General features: G+C 44.8%; 1 protein-coding gene across 1 annotated transcript in view; it reads left to right on the top strand.

The window, feature by feature from the left end:
• The window catches only part of FLT3 (fms related receptor tyrosine kinase 3), a 54,028-nt gene that overhangs the window by 7,624 nt on the left and 26,034 nt on the right, over positions 1 to 20,370 (top strand). The window contains exons 3-10 of the mRNA XM_049647359.1: positions 1,903 to 2,018; positions 5,905 to 6,034; positions 7,847 to 7,974; positions 8,295 to 8,434; positions 8,532 to 8,685; positions 10,193 to 10,361; positions 19,298 to 19,401; positions 20,138 to 20,249. Coding sequence (XP_049503316.1) covers positions 1,903 to 2,018; positions 5,905 to 6,034; positions 7,847 to 7,974; positions 8,295 to 8,434; positions 8,532 to 8,685; positions 10,193 to 10,361; positions 19,298 to 19,401; positions 20,138 to 20,249 — 1,053 coding nt within the window. The remainder of the gene's footprint in view (positions 1 to 1,902; positions 2,019 to 5,904; positions 6,035 to 7,846; positions 7,975 to 8,294; positions 8,435 to 8,531; positions 8,686 to 10,192; positions 10,362 to 19,297; positions 19,402 to 20,137; positions 20,250 to 20,370) is intronic.

The following is a 20,370-nucleotide window of genomic DNA, read 5'->3' as shown; positions in this document are numbered from 1 at the left end:
GAATTGTGATTTAATGGCCAAGTTTGTATCTAACTCTGCCGATTGCTGCCCTCTGCTGTCCCAGCCCCTGTGGATGATCCCAGATAGGGGCAGGAAGAAAGCGGCACAAGCCATTTAAATGCCCACTTAATAATTCTAAAGCTGCTTTTCTCTCTAGTTCTTGGGGGTGTTCTGGGGTCCCATGGTGTAGAGGAGGCATTGTGTTTCCAGCAACAGTGCAGGAAGTGGTACCTACATGGTCCACAGGGGGTAACCTGCCTGCCTGACGTAGGGGGGGGATGTATCTGTGACCGATTCGTACCAACTTTTTGCATTTGTTCCTTTAAGGTCAAACAAACTCATAAGTAATTTTTAGGACAGTAGCTATAATTCTGAAGTTTGGTTCTAAGTCTTGGAGCACATTCATTTTCCTTTCCTCTTTTGAGGCCATATTACTCACTTCTGTTTTTTGGTTACTTGTATCTTGGGGTTAAACCAAAGCCCTCTTTTAGGCAGAATTTTGGCTCCAAGAAATGTTCTGGTAACCTTAAAATGTTATGCCACAACAGTTCTCACTGGATTGAGACCAAAACGCAAAGTAAAAACGTAGGGGTTTTTTTTTTGTTGTTTTTTTCTTTTCAGTTCATGAGAGATTGCCTTTTTGGATTTTAGGACAGACGGTCCCATTTGTTAGCCAAGGTCATGGGTCTGATGTGGATTAACTAACTTAGTACCAAAACTATTTAACAGCTTTTCCGTGGTACAGAATTATAGAAGCGTGTCTCTGGACTCAGGGCCAGAAAGCGTGAACACCTAGGCTTTGAGAACTTTCTTACAGTTTTGTGGGTTATGGACAAGAGTTCACAAATGACACCAGGAGACTGAATGGTTCAGAGAAGGAAAACAGAGTGCCAAAATACCTGCAGACTCCAATCAAACATGGATCCTACGAATTTACTGTCCTTATGAACGCAAGCACACGTATTCTTGAACCGTGCGGCTTGGAGCTCTGGGGAAGGGCGTCTCTGATATCATGTGCGTTTGGATTTTCCTGGGGAGCTTGTTAAAATGCAGATTCTGATTCAGTAGGCCTTGAGAGTCCGCATATCTGTCAACTCCCAGCTGCAGCTAACACAGTTGGAAGGAGACCAGCGTTGAGTAGTACAGGTCGAAAGGTCAGAAAGTGCAAATTTAAACCCAGCATTACTCAACAAACTACTAGAGGATATTTTAAGCTTTAATGACAATGGGTATTACCAAACAACGCATCGGAAGTTGTTTCCTTGAAGAGAAGGCTCCCCAGCCAAACTGATCTTTACCAAGGATCCAAAAAGTTAAAAAGCACAAACACTGAGACCTCTGTATCCTTACGTATCTGTGATTTCCTCCTTCCCATAGGATAACGCCTTGTCTCAGATTTCACTTGAACTTGATCATCTAGAGCAAGACACATGCAAAACATTGTTTCTTATCTCTGTGCGTCTTGCCTGTACGGTAATCTGGGCCTGCAAATGGGGAACTGAGACTGGTGGCCAGGTGACTGGGCAATATAACTGTGGAGGGTGGCTTGCCATTGAAGGGAATAGCCCGTTATTGCTGATGGGAGTGTCCCCCCAAGCCTGTGCATTTGGGGACGGGAGTTTTCCCTCCAAGAGGCTGGAGAAGCCTGAAGTGAAGGCGCTAGCATGGAGGTCACTCACTCTGAAGGGAGGGACTGAATCAAAGTCAAAGTCAAACTCAACAAGGCTCAGGCTGCGTGAGAAGCTGTGTTCTCCGAGTAGCCTACCCCCTGTGCCACCGTCGGAGATGGAATGTGAGAGCCACCAGGCCGCCTTCTGACTCAGTATGAAATGTTACATTTTAGTTTCACACGTTTTCCAGAATAACTAGTTCTCTTTCTTGTGTGTGTGTGTGTGTTTTCAGAGGGGTTGTTTCCATGGTCATTTTGAAAATGACAGAAACCCAAGCTGGAGAATACCTACTTTTCATTCAGAGTGAAGCTACCAATTATACAATATTGTTTACAGTGAGTATAAGAAGTAAGTGCCCGTTGCTACTCGGTATTCACGACATTCCGAAGGCATGTTGTAGAGCCCACGAGCTTTTTGCCAGCTGCTCGGGACACAGTATTCAGGTTTCCCTCAATATGTAGCTGAAATGACTGCGCTCGCTCCCACCATCCACATAACCTGTTGAGACCCTCTGACAGACCCGTCCGTGTGCTTTCAGAATGAGCACTCTTCAAAACCCAGGACACTATGGGGCGCCTGCGTGGCTCAGTCGGTTGAGCGGCCGACTTCGGCGCGGGTCACGATCTCGCGGTCTGTGAGTTCGAGCCCCGCGTCGGGCTCTGTGCTGACGGCTCAGAGCCTGGAGCCTGTTTCGGATTCTGTGTCTCCCTCTCTCTCTGCCCCTCCCCCGTTCATGCTCTGTCTCTCTGTCTCAAAAAAAAAAAAAAAAAAAAAAAAAAACCCAGGACACTCTCTATTTGGCTTTTCCCCCACCCATTTTTTTGACGGACAGGGAAGAAATGGGAAACATTTCGACCTTGACCTTGGAGTCAGAAGTCCTGGGTTCTTATTCTGGGCCTGTCACTGCCACCTTTGGCGGGTCACTTAATCTCTCTGAACCTCAAATTTCTTATCTGTAAAACGGAGATAAAAATGCACACCTCAAAAAAAAAAAAAAAAAAGAAAATGCACACCTTACAGGATTGTAGGATCTTAGCAGCATCCAAGAGAGCTCCCTGAGATGTTGGAAAGGTCTGTGTCTGCTCTAACAACGTAGTCACAGGCCGCGTGGGGCCGTTGAACACTTGAAATGTGGCCAGTGTGACTGGGGACCAAGGTCTTGACGGCCCTTGAATAACCACACGGAGCTAGTGGCTACTTTATTTATACAAATGCTAGATCACTCCGCAAACCGCCGGGAACAATCCAAATGTTCTTATGGAGGCGACTGTGTGGTTGGCATTCACCACCTGCATGGCTTTCTGGCTTCTTGTTTCTCCCAATTACACACGGGCCTAGTGATGGCAAAGAAAAAAATCTTTTTTTAACATTTATTCATTTATGAGAGACAGAGAGCACAACCAGGATAGGGGCAGAGAGAGAGGGAGCCACAGAATCCGAAGCAGGCTCCAGGCTCCGAGCTGTCGGCACAGAGCCCGACGCGGGGCTCGAACTCACAAGCTGTGAGATCATGACCTGAGCCGAAGTCGGAGGCTTAACTGACTGAGCCACCTAGGCACCCCGAGAGAGAGAGAGAGAGAGAGAGAGAGGGAGAGAGAGGGAGAGGGAATCCCAAGCAGGCTCCACACTCAGTGAGCCCCTGGGCTCCATCCCATGACCCTGGGATTGTGACTTGAGCCAAAATCAAGAGCCAGAGTCAACCTGCTTAGCCACCCAGGAGCCCCTAGGGTACCTTCTTTTCATCTATTATTTACAGTGTAAAAATAGGACAGCAGCTACCCAAGTTCATTGTAATGTGCTTTCAGCATCCTGTTGGGTGGTGAGGTTCAAAAAAACCTGGTAGAGGAGGATTTGGCAACAGTGTGAAAAAGAGGAAAGGGTTTAGCGAACCACAGGTTTAGCAGTAACCAGCAAGTAAGGCTGGGTTGCTACAAAACAGGAAAGCTGAACCTCGGCCGCCTCCGATGGAGGGTGCAGGTCCGGGAAATTAATGGATGATTATTCTTCTCGGTTCTACATTTTTTTTTCAGCTGCGTACTGACAAAACAAAACAACCCGATAGTGAAGAACAGGAGTTTCTGAAGTTTGAACAGCCAAAGGAATTGAGAATGTTTAGGACACAGAAGGAAATATTTTGGAAAAAAAAAAAAAAAAAAAAGCCTGATTGCAGTATAATGTAGAGGAAACTTTCCCGGCATATAAGTCAGGGAACCTGGCTTAAGTAGTTAAAATACTTTGGATGGTAATTATCTCCCTTGATGGTTGCTTCTGATTTTAAATCTCTGAAAGATTTTCATGTGTGAGTAAAGCTACACTTAAAAACAGTTGCTCTAGGGGCGCCTGGCTGGCTCAGTCGGTTGAGCATCCAACTTTGGCTCAGGTCATGATCTCGCGGTCCGTGGGTTTGAGCCCTACATCAGGCTCTGTGCTGACAGCTCAGAGCCTGGAGCCTGCTTCACATTCTGTGTCTCCCCCTCTCTCTGCCCCTCCCCTGCTCAGGCTCTGTCTCTGTCTCGGTCTCAAAAATAAATAAAAACATTTAAAAATATTTAAAAAAAAAGAACAATGGGAAATCCCATGTCCTATTTACATGTAAGTTATTACATTTAAATGTAAATTATGTAAAGTATCACCACTTTGGAAAACAGACTCATTATGTGTATAGCTGAACTTGTGCTCATATCATATAAGCCAGCAGGTCCCCTGTGTAAAGAAATCTACACACCTGCCTTAGTAGAAATGGATAGAATGTTCATAGCACTATTGTTGGTAAACACAACAGATTGGTCACGAGCTAAATGTCCGTTGCAAGAAAATGGAGTAACAGATTGTAATATATTCACCAATGCAATGCTATGTAAAAAATGAATGTAGTATAGCCACATGCAAAACCATGGGTGGATCTTAACAACATGAGGTTGGATAAGAAAAGGAAGTTATGGAAGACGACCTATTGAGGATACCATATTTTGAAAACCAGAAAACAAACCAACATATTGTTTGGGGACGCATAGCTGTGTGGTGAAAACATTTTTAAGAGCACAGGAATAATAAACACAAAATCAGGATAAAGGTTACCTAGGGTTGAGATGGTGAGAAGCAGAAAAGTAGATATTTATTAATATTTCAGTTATTGTGTTGGATATCAGTCTATGGGCATTTATATTTATTTAATAATAAAGACTAATTGCTTTGAAATTTATACTTCATATATTCTTTTGCCTCTCTGTCTCTCTCTCTCTCTCTCTCTCTATATATATATATATATATATATATATATATAATCATATTTTTAAACAAAATGTAAGACCAGAGATTGGGATTTAGAACAGGAAAACTTTTTTAACAGACAAGGTGTGTTGAACAATGGACTGATCTTCCTCGGGAGGTAGTGAACCCCTGTCAGTAGAGGGATCCACACAGAATAGAAAGTTTGTATGTCAAACATTATGGGAAGCAGAAGCTGGGGCGGGGAGGTGAAGTATAATAGCCCAAAGCAAATGGGAGACCAAACTGAACCTCTCAATTCTGTTTCAATTCTAACTTTATCCTGCTGTATTTCTGCATTTTAAAATCAGTATATTTCTGCCTGGTTCTAGATAAAATCATGGGAAGAAACTTGGGTCTTAAACTATATAAGCATGGGTTTTAAGCTTTATGTTATTTCTTTTCTTTTTTTTTTTTTAATGTTTATTTCTTTGTTCTGAGAAAGAGAGCACAAGCAGGGGAGTGACAGAGAGAGAGAGAGAGAGAGAGAGAGAGAGAGAGAGAATCCCAAGCAGGCTCTGCGCTGTCAGCCCTGAACCCTATGCAGGGCTCGATCTCATGAACCGTGAGATCATGACCTGAGCCGAAATCAAGTCAGATGCTTAACTGACTGAGTCACCCAGGCACCCCAAACTTTACATTATTTCTAGTCTTTTTCCTGTGCATATTAATATTTGTATTATTACATGGCTTCATTCTACTTAACTTTAATTGTCTCTAGGTTTATGAAATACCCCAAGAAATTAGCTAAATACTGAAGTTGGCATTTCAGCCAGAGTTGAATTTAATAGATTGGTGAGGAGGGGATATATTATTGTTTATATTTGGAAGGGGGCAGAAGACATGGCTATGGTATAAAATATTTTTTCTTAGTATTTTCTTAACGATGTAGAATTCTTTTCGTGAGGGGCTACTAAGACAGTTTTTTTTTAAAATATTAAAATGTTAATAATTTATGATGCTTTAGACACGCTGCTTTACACACTAAGGAGACCTTACTTTAGAAAAATGGAACACCAGGACGCGCTGGTCTGCATATCTGAGAGCATTCCAGAACCGACCGTGGAGTGGGTGTTCTGCGATTCACAGAGTGAAAGGTATGACGGGCACGGAGATAATGGCTATTATTACTTTACTTTTGGTCTTTTTCTAATGGAGTTGACATCATACTGTGCACATAAATTGGCTCTTCAGAAGAATGGGGCTGGAAAAGTACGTACCTTATGCTACAGAGATTTAATGGATCGACATACATGAAGCATGGAGATTGGTGGCTGGCAGATAGTACTATATAAATGTTTGCTTCCATTTTTCATATGCGCCATAGCTATGTTCTCACAAATTGAGAACTCATGCAGTTTTAACTACCAAAAACTTACTAAACAATTCTATTGAAAAATGGGACTGAGTATAAGGAGAAAGAAGTAAAAAATTAGGTCACCAAATGATATGGATGTGATCCCAAATTCTAGAGGAAAAGAAGAGAACACCTGTGGGTACGTATGTAACAGGTGCATTGGGGGGGGAAAAAAAAAAGATGGGAAACCTACCCACCAAATAATAACGGTTGTTATCTCAGGGCAGCAGGAATACCGGCAGTTAAAATTCTTTCCTTTGGGTTTTCTGTCTTTGCCAAGATTTCCACAATGAACCCAATTATTGTTGTCTTGTAATAAGAAAAAAATACCCTGAAGGAATGGTGTGTCAACAAAGAAAAGGATGCCCTTGACTAAAGAGATAAGGAGGAGAAAGTGGTCATACACAGGCTGCAAGTGATCCCTGCTTCCAGCAAGGCAGCAGTTGGGGACACTCTTGGGAGGAATCCAAGTCTATTTTATGCTGGGTGGGGGAGGGGAGGAGGGTGAGGATGAGGGGGTGAAGGTGGCGGTGAGGGTGTAGAGGGGTGAGATGGGGAGTGGTGAGGGGGGATGACTGGGTGGGAATGAGGGGGTAGGGGTAAGGGGATGGGGGTGAGGGGGTGGGGGTGAGGCGGTGAGGGTGGGGGGCTGGGGTGAGGGGGTGGGGGTGAGGCGGTGAGGGTGGGGGGCTGGGGTGAGGAGGTGAGGGTGAAGAGGTGAGGATAGGGGGGCTGAGGAGGGGCTGGGGTGAGGGGTGGGGGTGAGGAGGTGAGGGTGGGGGGCTGGGGTGAGGAGGTGGGGGTGAGGAGGTGAGGGTAGGGGGGCTGAGGAGGGGCTGGGGTGAGGGGTGGGGGTGAGGAGGTAGACCTGCTGACTTCCTTCCTGAGTGATGCCTCTCCTCTTCTCCTTGAGCTCTGCAGACTCTGGGACCTGCAACCTTCTTCTCTCCGTCTCCCTTGTTGTCCTCTTTTGGGCTTCAAAGGAAAGACACTCACCTTGTCAGGCTGTGTTAAAACCTAATCCTGCTTTTCTTTCTCGTCTTTTTTCCTCCTCTTTCGTCTTCCTTTTCTATTGTCTCTCTCTCTCTCTAAAGAATAGCAACAGAAGAGGTCACCCACCCTCCCCCCCCCCCAAATTTAAACTTCCATAAAAATGTATGTCATTCCCTCCAGTGTTGATGGGTTCAGATAACTAACTAGAAACCTTAGATTTGGGTTTGTTTACCTTTTTTTTAAAGTTTATTTATTTATTTTGAGAGAGAGAGAGACAGAGAGAGAGAGGGAGAGAGAGAATCCCAAGCCGGCTCCATGCTGTCACCGCAGAGCTGGACGCGGGGCTCGATCTCACGGACCAGGAGATCCTGACCGGAACCAAAAGCAAGAGTTGGTCGCTTGACCTACTGGGCCCCCCCAGGCGCCGGGTTTGTTCACCTTCTGATCCACTCCTTTTTCTTCAACAGGCTCTGGAACCTTTGCCTTTGTTTCTCTCCTGCACGTTCGTCTGTAACGTTAAAAGGTGTTTAGTCAAATGGCAATTCTTTTCTAATTGCAGCTGTAAAGGGGAGAGTCCAGCTGTTGTCACGAAGGAGGAAAGCGTACTTCATGAACTGTTTGGAACAGACATAAGGTGCTGTGCAAGGAATGAGCTGGGCAGAAAGTGTACCAAGCTGTTCACAATAGGTAGGAGCACGAGAATGTGAGCTTTTCCATGATTTAGGAACGACCTGACGTTAACAGCAAGCGCCTGGGTGATCATTCCCCTTCAGGGCCGTCCTAGTTCCTTATGCCACTTGGCACGGAATATTATGGATTCTGTAGCAGCTGCCTTCTTTATAAAAGGGGTAGACCGTCTCTAAAGGAGTCTTCCGTCAAAGCAGCTTGTAACATTTGAGATGACACTAAAATCTTTGTTCTTCCGAATGTTCAGGATGTATTTTTGCAATGAGGGAAAAAAAAAAATCGCTCTGTTTTCTTACTCGGCATGTGTGTCATCCTTCCAGATCTCAATCAGACTCCGCAGACCACACTGCCACAACTATTTCTTAAAGTAGGGGAACCCTTATGGATAAGGTGCAAAGCTGTTCATGTGAATCATGGATTCGGACTCACCTGGGAATTAGAAAATAAAGCCTTGGAGGAGGTAATATGACCAGTTTGCCTTCTGAAACTGCAGAGACGACGTCCAAATAGTACAGGTCGAAGTCATTAAATTCAAACTCTGTTTTATTAAAACCTAGGGCAGCTACTTTGAGATGAGTACCTATTCTACAAACAGAACTATGATACGGATTCTGTTTGCTTTTGTATCATCAGTGGGAAGAAACGACACTGGCCATTACACTTGTTCCTCTTCCGAACATCCCAGTAAATCAGCTTTGGTTACCATCATAGGTAATGCAGGCTGCTCGCGCAATCTTTCTTGATACGTTTAGTTGCTTTAGTGTGGAATGTGAGGTACGTCCGGCAAATTCTGATTTCAGTATAATGTTAGTGTCAGAAAGCTGAGAACGACTGAATTAAAATAGCTTTTGCATATATAAGCTCCCTCCGCCCTTCCTTTTCCACTTAAACCATGCTCGCTTGACTGGCACTGTCTTAGCACTCTCTTAGCCCTGGCCTTGTGACGTGACCATCTGTGTTTGCGGCCTTCCCACAACTTACCAATAGACTGTAAGTTCCCGAAGGACGGGAAAAATCTCTTCCGTACTTGTAGTCCCAGACCCTGGCAGAGAGCTTGACACGAAATAGGCGCTTCATAAATACAGTAAGACCTTGGGTTGGGAGTAACTTGTTCTGGGGGTGTTCTGCAAGACAATGTTCTGCAAACATTTCTAAGAAATTTTGACTCGATAAACGAGCGATGTCTTGCGATAGGAGTAGTACCTGACGCCGAATGTCACATGATCACAACTGAGCCAATGGTTCTGGGAATTCGCTGTGATATACAAGTACGTTATGATATCCAAGCATGTTTCCGGAATGAATTATGCTCGAAAACGAAGGTTTTACCATCCTCGTTCTGAGCACCAACTGACAGGGTGATGAGCGATGACGGAGAGAAGGGACAAGCGGTTAGATGCACTGAAAGTGGGTGGGTTGTCGAGGAAGTGACAGTAACCATGCTTCAGGAGTCTCATATCAGGCGGCAGCCTCCAGCCATACTGAAAGTGCTAGGACATGGGTGATTCTCCTACCAAACTAATGAGGAAGCGCTTCAAAGAAAAAAAAACCCTGGTGAACCCTGCTGGCTGGATTGTTTTATTCGCGGTGCCATTCTTTTATGTTGAACGTGTCACTCACTGAGAGAGCTGTTGCGACTGAGTAAAGGGCGTCCAGATTCTGTCGGCAGATCCCTCTGCTTGTACATGCTTGGTTGGGCTGGGGGAGCCCTTCAGTCTCTTGAAATTGTCTGTAAAATCTGGAGGTTTTATACATTTCTTTGGGAGGAAAGTCAAGTATTTACATCTAATTCTTTCAAAAAAATGTTTTTTCGATGTTTATTTAGTTTTGAGAAAGCTTGAGTCGGGGTGGGGGGGGCAGAGAGAAAGAGGAAGACTGAGGATCTGAAGCTGTCAGCACAGAGCCCAATGTGGGGCTCGAACTCACGAACTGTGAGATGATGACCTCGGCTGGTCGGACGCTCAACCAACTGAGCCCCCCAGTCACCCCACCGTCTAACCCTTAAAGGGATCTGGACTGTAGAAGTGGGTGAGCTCAGGCTTATGACTGGGGATAAGACGCCTGCATTTCTTGTTGGACTGTCCAGTCTGACCCGCAGCATAGCCACAGCTGAGTAGTCTTACGTTATACTGATGAATAAAATGTTATTGTATCTTCTCAGGGTGTTTCCATACGAACCTCATCTAATTTAGAAATGCCTTTTTTTCTTTTTTTACAGAAAAAGGATTTATAAACGCTTCCAAATCAAGTGAAGATTATGAGATTGACCAGTATGAAGAGTTTTGCTTTTCTGTCAGGTTTAAAGCGTACCCACAAATCAGGTGTACGTGGACCTTCTCTCAAAAATCATTTCCTTGTGAGCAGAGTGGCCTCGATGATGGGTACAGGTGAGCCAACAAAGAGCTCAGGGGCTCGCCAGGCTTAGCGCAAGCCTCCTTGTTGCCTTCCGGAAGAGCACTTTCGTATTATGAGTTTGTATATTATTGGGTTGACGTTGAAGTGGAGGAAGAAAACAAAGCAGAGATTAGGACACCGTAATAGTCTGATAATCAGTTCAAATAGCATAACCTGCCACACACACACACACACACACACACACACACACACTCAGAAAGAATCCCATTAGTTTGAGTATGGTTCCATGGCGTTTTCTGAGTCACTAGATTGTTACTTCCCATTTGAGAGTATTGTGCTATATAGTATACTAAATCTCCCTCGGTAGATATGCAGCTGATTGAGGAAGTAAAACCCCTTAAAAACAGCAAAACATTGCCTATAAGTGCATTGATTTAGCTCTTCAAAAAATTAAGTGCAGAAATAGCCTACGGATAAAAAATCCCATTTTTCTGGGGATTTGTACAACTCTATTCAAGATTGTCTTATGGGAGAAACTCCCCATTCCCTCTTTGGAAACCAGAAAACGCCTTTTTTTTTTTCTTGTAGTTTCTGTAGCTGCGACACCTCCTAGCTCTTAAATGTAGTCCCGTGTAACATGATTTCCTGCCAGACTCCGAGTTCCTGAAAGGTATCTGTCATCTCTCAAGCAAACCAGTGGTTTAGAGTAAATTGTTTCTCAGCATGGGGTCCATAACCACTTCTGTAGAAAACATCTGGGCAAATGCTAAAAATGCGGATTCCTGGCTCCCATTCCAGGCGTGCTGACCAGTTGGGGCAAAATGCCCAGATTCTACATTTTCAGTCACCTCCGGTGATGCGTATCACAGGCCTAGCTCTGCGTGGTGCCTCACACCGGCTACCAGCCACACATGACTATCGAGTTCTTGAAATGGGCTAGTTCGGACGGAAACAGGCCATAGCTGTAAAATACACACTAGATTTTGAAGACTTCGTGTGAAAAAGACACTGTAAAAAAAAAAAAATCTCATTTTTTTTATATTGATTATATGGCGAAGTTATAGTATTTTGGATGCATGGAGTTACAGACAACCAGTGATTCCTCTTCAGTTATTTTTACTTTTTTATCTAGCCCACTGGAAATTTTAAAATGACGCCTGTGGCTTGCATTATGTTTCTATCGGATAGCGTTGGTCCGGGCGAAGAGCTTAGACTTGTTTTCCCCTCGGTTCTCCTCTATTTCGCAAGTAATGTGTTATTCTTCATACCCCAGAATGATCCTTGTGATCCAGGGGTTACAGCTGATCCTTGTTGGCATGTTTAAAAAGAGCTGTCGCGCTGAGTTTGCATGACAAACCCCTTACTGTTCAAAGCACTCATTTTTCAATTAAGAACGCAGCCTTTGACCTGTGAGCGGACTGATACCCACTTACTTCTCCGACTCCGGGTTTCTCAAAAGCAGCACTGTTGACTTGGGCTGGATAATTCTTTGTTCTGGGGGCTGTCTGTGCCTTGTAGATGCTCAGCAGCGTCCCTGGCCTCCACCCACCGGATGTCAGTAGCACCGTCACCCCCCCCATGGCGACAGCCAAACATAGCTCCCTCCAGACATTGCCAAATGCCCCTGGTTTGGAAAAACTGCCCGTGGCTGAGAACCACTGCCTCAGAGGGATCACCCTGTTGTCATAAGCTCTTGTTCTGAATTATCAGACTTCCGAGTAGAAGGCCGGGGAGTCAGCCCTGTCTTCCCAGTTGAATGGACCACCACAGGCCCGTGCTCAGAAGGGTACCAGTGGTGTCCACATCCCCTCCCTTCTTTGCGTTGTGACTCGGGGTGAGAGAAACTCGTAGCACCATGGGATTCTCTTTTGACCCTGATTCAAAGAGCTAGGGGATCAACTCCACTTAATTCAAATATTCCTTAGATGTCTTCTTGACGGACTTGATGGTGTGAGGGTCTACAAGAATGAATACGGTGATGTCTCTTTCTCTCTGCCCCGCTACCCAAATTTAGAGGGGGCACATTCAAAGGCAAGAGGCACCTGGGAGATCGGTGTTCCTGTGCTGCTGGCTCCTGGCACAACCCCTTGGGATTTTACAGAGTCACCGATGCAAGGACCGTGTCTCTGATATAGGGGCCACAGGCCAATCGAGTGGCAGAGTTCATTCCGTTTCATTCCATGGCCACAGTCTGCACCCCTGACCCCAAGAGGTGACTTTGCACAGGTAGCCAAATGAATAGATCGGGACAGGTCCTGATTCTTACGGTGTTCTGTGCCTTTCGCATTCATAATTGGCTGGTAGCATGGTTAACCTCTTTGGGTGTTGAAGCTCACCAGTGAGTGCGAAACCTCCATAAGATCGGTGTTCTGTCATTTCTCTATCTGTCTGCGCTACCTTGCTCAGGCAACGCGTGTTTCATAAACGAACGAATTCGTCATCACCCCGGGGAGTGGCAATGCACAGCCCGGGCCAGAACAGTCAATGGCCTCCTCTGTGCCCTGCGAGCACCACACCCACGGCACTCACCACAACACCCACCACTCAGTGTTTATCTTATTCAAAAAGTTCTTGAAGAGCTACAGTGTTTGCTGGTGGTAAGGATGCACCTGATATCACGCCTCACCACGTGCGTCACTTAACACACGGCACAAAGGGAAAGTGGAGCCTCGTCCCTCCTGAAAAAGACGCTCAACATATTGAGCGACACCAACAACAACTGAAAAATCTCAACACAGCTTCAAGTGCTCTAGGCGTCTTTTGCTCGCCCCACGAGGCCCTGGGTTGAGATAGCAGGTGGCAGACTCCATGACGATCTGAGTCCTTTCCAACTTTTTATTATAAAACGTTCCAAGTTTACTAAGAAGCCGAGCGACTAGTGCAGTGAAGCATCCCTTCCCTTAACGGTTTACCCAGACTGGACTCTGTTTGTGAGGTATAGCACTGTAATCATACTGCAACCGGTGACTTTATGAACAGAGCGACACGAGTTTTTTTTTGTTTTGTTTTGTTTTGTTTTCAGACGTAACCGAAAGGCCCGTGTAATAACCCTCCTCGCGGGAGGGCTTTGGTGTGGTCAAAGCGTGTATGCCAGAAGTCTGTCAGCTTCCCTACCTTCACGGCTTCGTTTCTCCTATTTACTTCCTCAAATATTACACCCAAAGTGTGAGGGTGCACATAATAAAATGTGTTTACATCTTATATCATTTTCTAACAGCCCTGGTATCTTGATCTTGAGAAGAGGTCCTAGGATAGTACATCTCTTGGCTTGCAGAATTTCCTCCCTATCAACTTCCTTAATAAACACCGAATCTACCTTCGCTTTTTCCCAGTTTCATGGTTAAGAAAAAAAAAAACACGGAACTCAAGATCTTATAATTATTGAGTGGTGCCTTCTGGAAGACTCTCCTTGGCTCGCCCAATCCCCGTGTCTTGCTTTGTCCTGGAGCATTTAATCTTCCAGTTCCGGGAGCACGCACCCGGAGTTCTGCACGCACCAGGCATTCACTGAGCACTTACGGAAAACAGCAGTGTGGTCGTCGTGTGGGTTCTGGGTGGTGAGTTGCCCTCCCCCTCAAGAACAGACTAACAGAAAAGCGGGCTCTCAAATCAATAAATGATATATAATCGCAGAAGTATATTGAGCCTCTTGGGGCGGGTTTTTTTCCCCCGGGAGGAAATGGGCCTTGAGCATCCACAGAAAGGAGGGAAAAGACGTGTGGGTTCAGTGAACTACCGAGAGCCTCAGCAAACCCTGCCCCCTTCCCTGCTGCCGAGTGTGAAAGAAACTTCTTTAAGCTCCTACCACATGCCAGGCAGTGTGCACGTCCTTTATGTGGATTGTCTCGTTTAATTCCCATAATCCCATCGTATGAAAGACAGACTAGGTGGTTACTTGTCCACAGAGGGCAAACTCAGTACCCTTCCTTTACTCCTGTTTTCTGAAATTGCCTGAAAATTAAATTGGGGCGCCTGGGTGGCTCAGTCGGTTAAGCGTCGGACTTCGGCTCAAGTCATGATCTCACAGTTCCATGAGTTCGAGCCCCGCGTCAGGCTCTGTGCTGACAGCTCGGAGCCTGGAGCCTGCTTCGGATTCTGTGTCTCCTTCTCTCTCTGCCCCTCCCCCACTTGTGCTCTGTCTCTCTCTCTCTCTCTCTCTCTCTCTCTCTCTCTCTCAAAAAAAAATAATAATAAATAAATGTAAAAAAAATTTTTTAAAATAGAAATAACACCAATAGTTCCACCTCCAGAGATTACATTTCAGACTCTTTCTAATTGACCTCTTCTCAAGAACAAGATAGCAGGACTGCTAGAAACGGGTTTTTGTATACATATGGCATTAACTGTGCCATTTGTAACCTGATTTTTTATTTAAAATATACCATGGGCATCTTTCTATGGTCCTAAGTATGTCTTCCATTATTTATATTATTTCAATGGCCGCAGAGGATTCCACTTTTTAGACAATTTTATTTTAACTGACTCCTGTTGATGGGCATAACTTTAGTGGGTTTTTTTTTGTTGTTGTTCTTTCCATAGTTTTAAATTTGTTTTAATGTGATTTTTCTCACAGTATATGCCACAATAAAGTTTCTAAATTTCTTTTTTATTCAAAATGATTACTGGACTTCATGAGCCTCATAGTAATGAAAATCTAACACATATATTGTGTTCACTATGGGCTAGGCACTATTACAGATGCTTTATACAAAACTACTTAAAAATTTAATAGAGCATTCTCCTCCCACAACCCTATGAGGTAGATACTGGTACTGTCCTTTTTTTTTTTTTTTTAAATGTTTATTTATTTTTGAGAGAGAGACAGAGCGTGAGGGGGGAAGGCAGAGAGAGAGAGGGAGACACAGAATCCAAAGCAGACTCCAGGCTCTGAGCCATCAGCACAGAGCCCGATGCAGGACTCGAATCCCTGAACCGAGAGATCGTAACCTGAGCTGAAGTCGGACGCTTAACCGACTGAGCCACGCAGGCGCCCTAGATACTACTACTGTCTTCATTTTACCGATGAGGAAACTGAGGTACAGAGAGGTTAAGTGACTTGCCCAATGACACACCACGGGGCCATGGCAGAGTTGGGGTCCCAACAAAAACAGTTGGCTTCAAAGCCTTTGTTTTTAACCGTATCACTAGTTATGATGAGGACACCAACTCATTTCCAAAGCGTAAGATTCTCAAACCCAATGTGTAAGAAAACAAAAATACGAGCATTCTCTTTGGTTACTTAGAAATAAATGTATCCCTCCTTATGAGATGTGCCATGCTTTGCTATTTAGTTTTTAACGGTGATATTCCCCCAGGCCTTGCCGACTCCCTTGAAATAAAATAAAAGCGAGCATGTTATTATATAGAGAGTAGTATAAAATCATCAGCACCTTTCTCCCACCTCCTGACTGTCTTAACCTAACGTGGAACGAAAGTTTGAACAGATCAGATTCAACACCAGCCTGGCCGCGTTTCCCCAGCCCCGCTTTCAGAAGCTCTCAGGTTCCCCAACACATGCTTTATTATTCTCTGCATGCTGATTTGACTTTGGTAATCCTTTGCCCTTTGAAAAAGCATTCTTTATAGCAAATCACTCCCTGAGCCACTAGAAAGAAACTGCCCTTCCTCAGCCCCGCCCCTCTAGGCACTGAACGAAAAATAAAAATGACCTGCATTTTGACTGTAGAGAGGAGAAAACCGTTTTCGTGGTTGTAGTGAGAAAACCTCTTCGCCACCAAGATATTATCTCACCGTCAACTCCCGTTTTCAGGTCTGCGATCACATGCCAGCTGGTCATCTTTAGAAAAACCCTCGGGAAAGAGGAAGCTCTGAGTGTCCAGGTTACCTCGTTGGTTAGTCCCCTTGGAATTCCCAGAGGAGTTCAGTGACACGGTTGTTGCTATTGCTAGGGTTTAACTGTCCTAACAGGAGGACAAGCTGTTTCAAACAACCTGGATATTTGCTTTTGTGTTCAGGCTACTTATGTGACCACTTTCCTACCTGGAAGAGGACATTTCAGATGCTCTCATCTATCCTATGGCAAGTCGTAGTCCATGAAGATAGCACAAAAGACTTAGGAAGGGAAAAGTTTACAAAGCATTTTGCTTTGGTCTGCATGATAATCACTAACTGTATCGGTAACTTCTTCTTGTACCAAACTGATTGGTGCTTTTGGCATGGCGCCTGGCTAGCCACACCGGCTTCTTTTTTATCTCCTTTCGTCTTCCTTTTCAGGGTCTTTGGCTACTGTCCAGTGGGAATTATGCGTTCTCTCTCTCTCTCTCTCTCTCTCTATATATATATATACATATATATATGTATAATGAAAATTTTAAAAATCTTTATTTATTTTTGAGAGAGAGAGAGAGTGAGAGAGCAAGCTAGGGGCTGAGAGAGGGAGGGAGAGGATCCCAAGCATGCTCTGCCATCAACATAACGCCTGAGGCAGGGTTTGAACTCACAAACCATGAGATCGCGGCCTGAGCCAAAGTCAGACACTCAACCGAGAGCCACCCAGGCGCCCCCCACGTGCTCCCTTTAAGAAGCACACACATCTTTCCCTTCTTGGACCACTTAAACTCTGCCTTCCTAAAAGTCTAGAAATCACAGGTAGCTCTATTTACTTTCCTCCCTAGTGTTATAATTTGGCGTTCCCCGATCCTTCCGTCGCTTGTGTCTCACCAGCCATGTCCTCCTTGTTGCCCAGAAGTAGGTCAGGATACGAAATTCCCCCTTTCTAGTTCAGCCTTCTTGCTAGCAAGGCAAATAAACAACTTGTCAAATGCTCACTTTGATGGGTCAGAGCAATATATTCCCTCATCGCTACACAAGGTCAGAATGACCCTTTAGCTTTGGAGATCAAGGCACAGAGCACTGGCGTCAGATAAACATGGGCTCAGGAGCTGCTTTGCCAGGTAGTGTGTGTTGAATCTTGGGGGTCAACAGGGATTCTGTTCTCTCCTTCATCTTCCATATGCAGCACAGCACCTGCTCGTTCTTTTTTCCTGGTGCCTCTCGGGTTTCCTTTTCCCTCTCCTGTCCCATTTTCCCTACCTCAGACAGCCCTTGCTTTTTCGTGCTCTGAATTCTCAAATCTGAACTTTTACTTCTGCTCTCACAGGACTTCCCACACTATACTGGAACCACTCATCACCGTCACCAGCAACGTGAAAATTCTGTGAGAACAGAAACTTACCTTTTCTACCTCACTGGTGTGCCCCTGATTCCTCCAATAAGTAGACTCTACCACTGATAGCAGAACAAGTGAATGAATGAATGAATGTATGAATGAGTTGCTACAGCTGCCTCCGGACTTCTTTCCAGTAACCTTTTCCTACCACCTAAACTACGATCCCGTTCATCACGTTCCATTCCCGCTCAGGAATCTACAGCATCTTCCCGATTTCCCCGTGAATCTAAATAATGAGGCTTGGGGTGCCTGGGTGGCTCAGTTGGTTAAATACCTAACTCTTGATTTCAGCTCAGGTCATGATCTCATGGTCTGTGAGTTTGAGCCCCGCATCGGGCTCTGCGCTGACAGCATGGAGCCTGCTTGGGATTCTCTGTCTCCCTCCCTTCCTCTCTCTCTCTCTCTCTCTCTCTCTGCCCTTCCCCTGCTTGCAAGCACATGTACTCTCTCAAATAAATAAATAGTCCCACCCCTTACCCATTCAGCCTTTTCTACTACATCTCCCCTTGTGCTCCTGCTCCGGTCAAGAGGCTTTGCCCATTCCTCTCCATTGTGGCCATACGCAATGAGTTCCCATCTCATGTCTTAAGGAAAGCTGTTGCCTCCACCTTGGATGCTTTTCTTCTGCCTTCTCATTAAAACAAACTCATCCACAAAGATCTAGCTCAAGTCCTGCCTGCTTCTGTGCAGACCTCTGAACTTTTCTCATCTGTACTGGCCTCTGCCTTCCCTAATCTTCTGTTGGCCTTTAGTTTAACGATTTAGCTATTCTACCTATGGAAGTGTTGTCCACCCACCTGGATGATGATGTCTTTGGGAACAGGAACCATACTTTATAGGTCTTTGCATCCTACATAGCTGCTAGTTTAAGCCTGCTTTCCACACCCTGTGTTCTCCTGTTCACACTTCTATCCTGTCAGTATGTGGTCTTTTCCCCCTTTTATTCTTTAAGTTGGCTGTATAGAGAGAGAGGTAGCCTAATTAAATAGCTTCTGAACAATCCTTAGATTATCTTATTCTGTTTTAAGGGATTTGTTTTCTATCTCTACAATGCACGAAGGCGTCTTCAACAGCTCCTTGATCCCCTATCTCGCCTACACTGTCCAACATGGAGCACCCCATGTACCTGGTAGGCATGTTGGATAATCTCCAAAATCAAGTTTTCCATGTCTAAGTGTATTGAGTGGCTGATGAGCAATCCGCAGAGATGCTTGAGCCACCGGAAGATTTTTGTACAAACTCAGTGGATTTGAGCCTATATCACTGTTAATCGCTATGTGAGTCAAGGGTTGGTTATAGGTCCCTCCTTGGGCCAATGTCAGAGAGCCATCTTTTCAGGAAGCAGGGGGATTACGGTCTCCTCTGCCTATAGAGGTTCTTCCATATTTCTGGGAAGTCAGACTAGTCCAGAATGTGTAGAAGAGTGGGGGCAGGAACCTTCTTGTCTCTCTTAGGAACCCCAGCCTAGACGAGGGCTTCTCAGCCCTTAACGTGCATATGAATCACATAGAGATCATCTTAAAATGCAGACTCTCAGTAGGTTTGGGGTGGGACTTAAAATTTTGTATTTCAGACAAGCTCCTAGATAATACCAATGCTGATGTTGCTTGGCTGTGGACCACACCACACTTAGATTAACAAGGGCCTGGCATACAGACACCTGTCCACGGGACTTTAGGGAGTGAGAGTCTCGAGAAAGACGTCCGTGCACGCTGACATTCATTTCAGCATCTCCTGTAAGGATCTGGCTAAGTGTATCTTTAATTCTTTTTCAAACAGCATATCTAAGTTCTGCAACCATAAACACCAGCCAGGAGAATACATATTTCATGCAGAAAACGATGATGCCGAATTCACGAAAATGTTCACGCTGAACATAAGAAGTAAGTTAAATTGTCAAGAAATTTCACTTTAATCTTATCACTGCTTACTTGTGTATTAACTATGACCAGAAAGAGCTAAGTAAAGGCTTAGAAGGGATGCCATAAGCTATTGTTATATACTGAAGTATGTTGAAATTTTATTTCAAATCTACTGGCTTTGTTTACAGATAGATAGATGATAGATAGATAGATAGATAGATAGATAATTGTTCTGTGTTCATCTTTGAGGCTAAGATACCTTCTCCCATGTCCTCTCTGAATGTACTTTCTTGTGGTCTCTTATTGACTTTGGTACTTTGAAAGGTCATGTGAAGGAACAGCTTAAAGTCCTATTACCTGACATTTATTTGTTTTAGTAATTTTTGTTCCTTTGGCCTATGAAAAGATGCGAGTACATTTCACTGGACTTTTTATAGATGTTTCTCTCCTGAAGCTAAGAATCGTTTTGATTCTTGGAGGTAGAGAGATGAGCACATCTCAGCCGTCTACAGGAGGGGCCTGGCAGTGGGAAAGTAGTGTTTTGCACATGGGTGGTAGGGCTGTCTGGACAGAAAGTTCCACCCAAGGGGCAAAAAAAGGGAATAAGCAGAGGTCTTGAGTCATCCTGCATATGAGACACCTTCCCAGACGCACAAACTGCTTGGAGTAGATGGGCAACCTAGATGAAGCGAACGCTGAGGCCATTTCTGGAAAGTACCATACCACGTGAGCTTATTTTACATGTTCTTCTCTACAGGGAAACCTCAGGTGGTAGTCGAGGGATCGTCAGCAAGTCAGGCTTCTTGCGCCTCTGATGGGTACCCATTACCATCTTGGATCTGGAAGAAGTGTTCAGACAAGTCTCCCAAGTAATGAGGACATTGGTATCTCTTATGTTGGAAGAACATAAAACTCATACTCTCTCTGGCATATTGACGCTTGCTCGTGAATACGATTTAAGAAGAAGGGATGCAGTATTTAAAATGCTTA

Source organism: Panthera uncia, assembly GCF_023721935.1.
Source record: "Panthera uncia isolate 11264 chromosome A1 unlocalized genomic scaffold, Puncia_PCG_1.0 HiC_scaffold_16, whole genome shotgun sequence".
Taxonomy (NCBI): domain Eukaryota; kingdom Metazoa; phylum Chordata; class Mammalia; order Carnivora; family Felidae; genus Panthera; species Panthera uncia.
The sequence above is the reverse complement of the archived record's forward strand: the minus strand, read 5'-3'. Positions and strand labels throughout refer to the sequence as shown.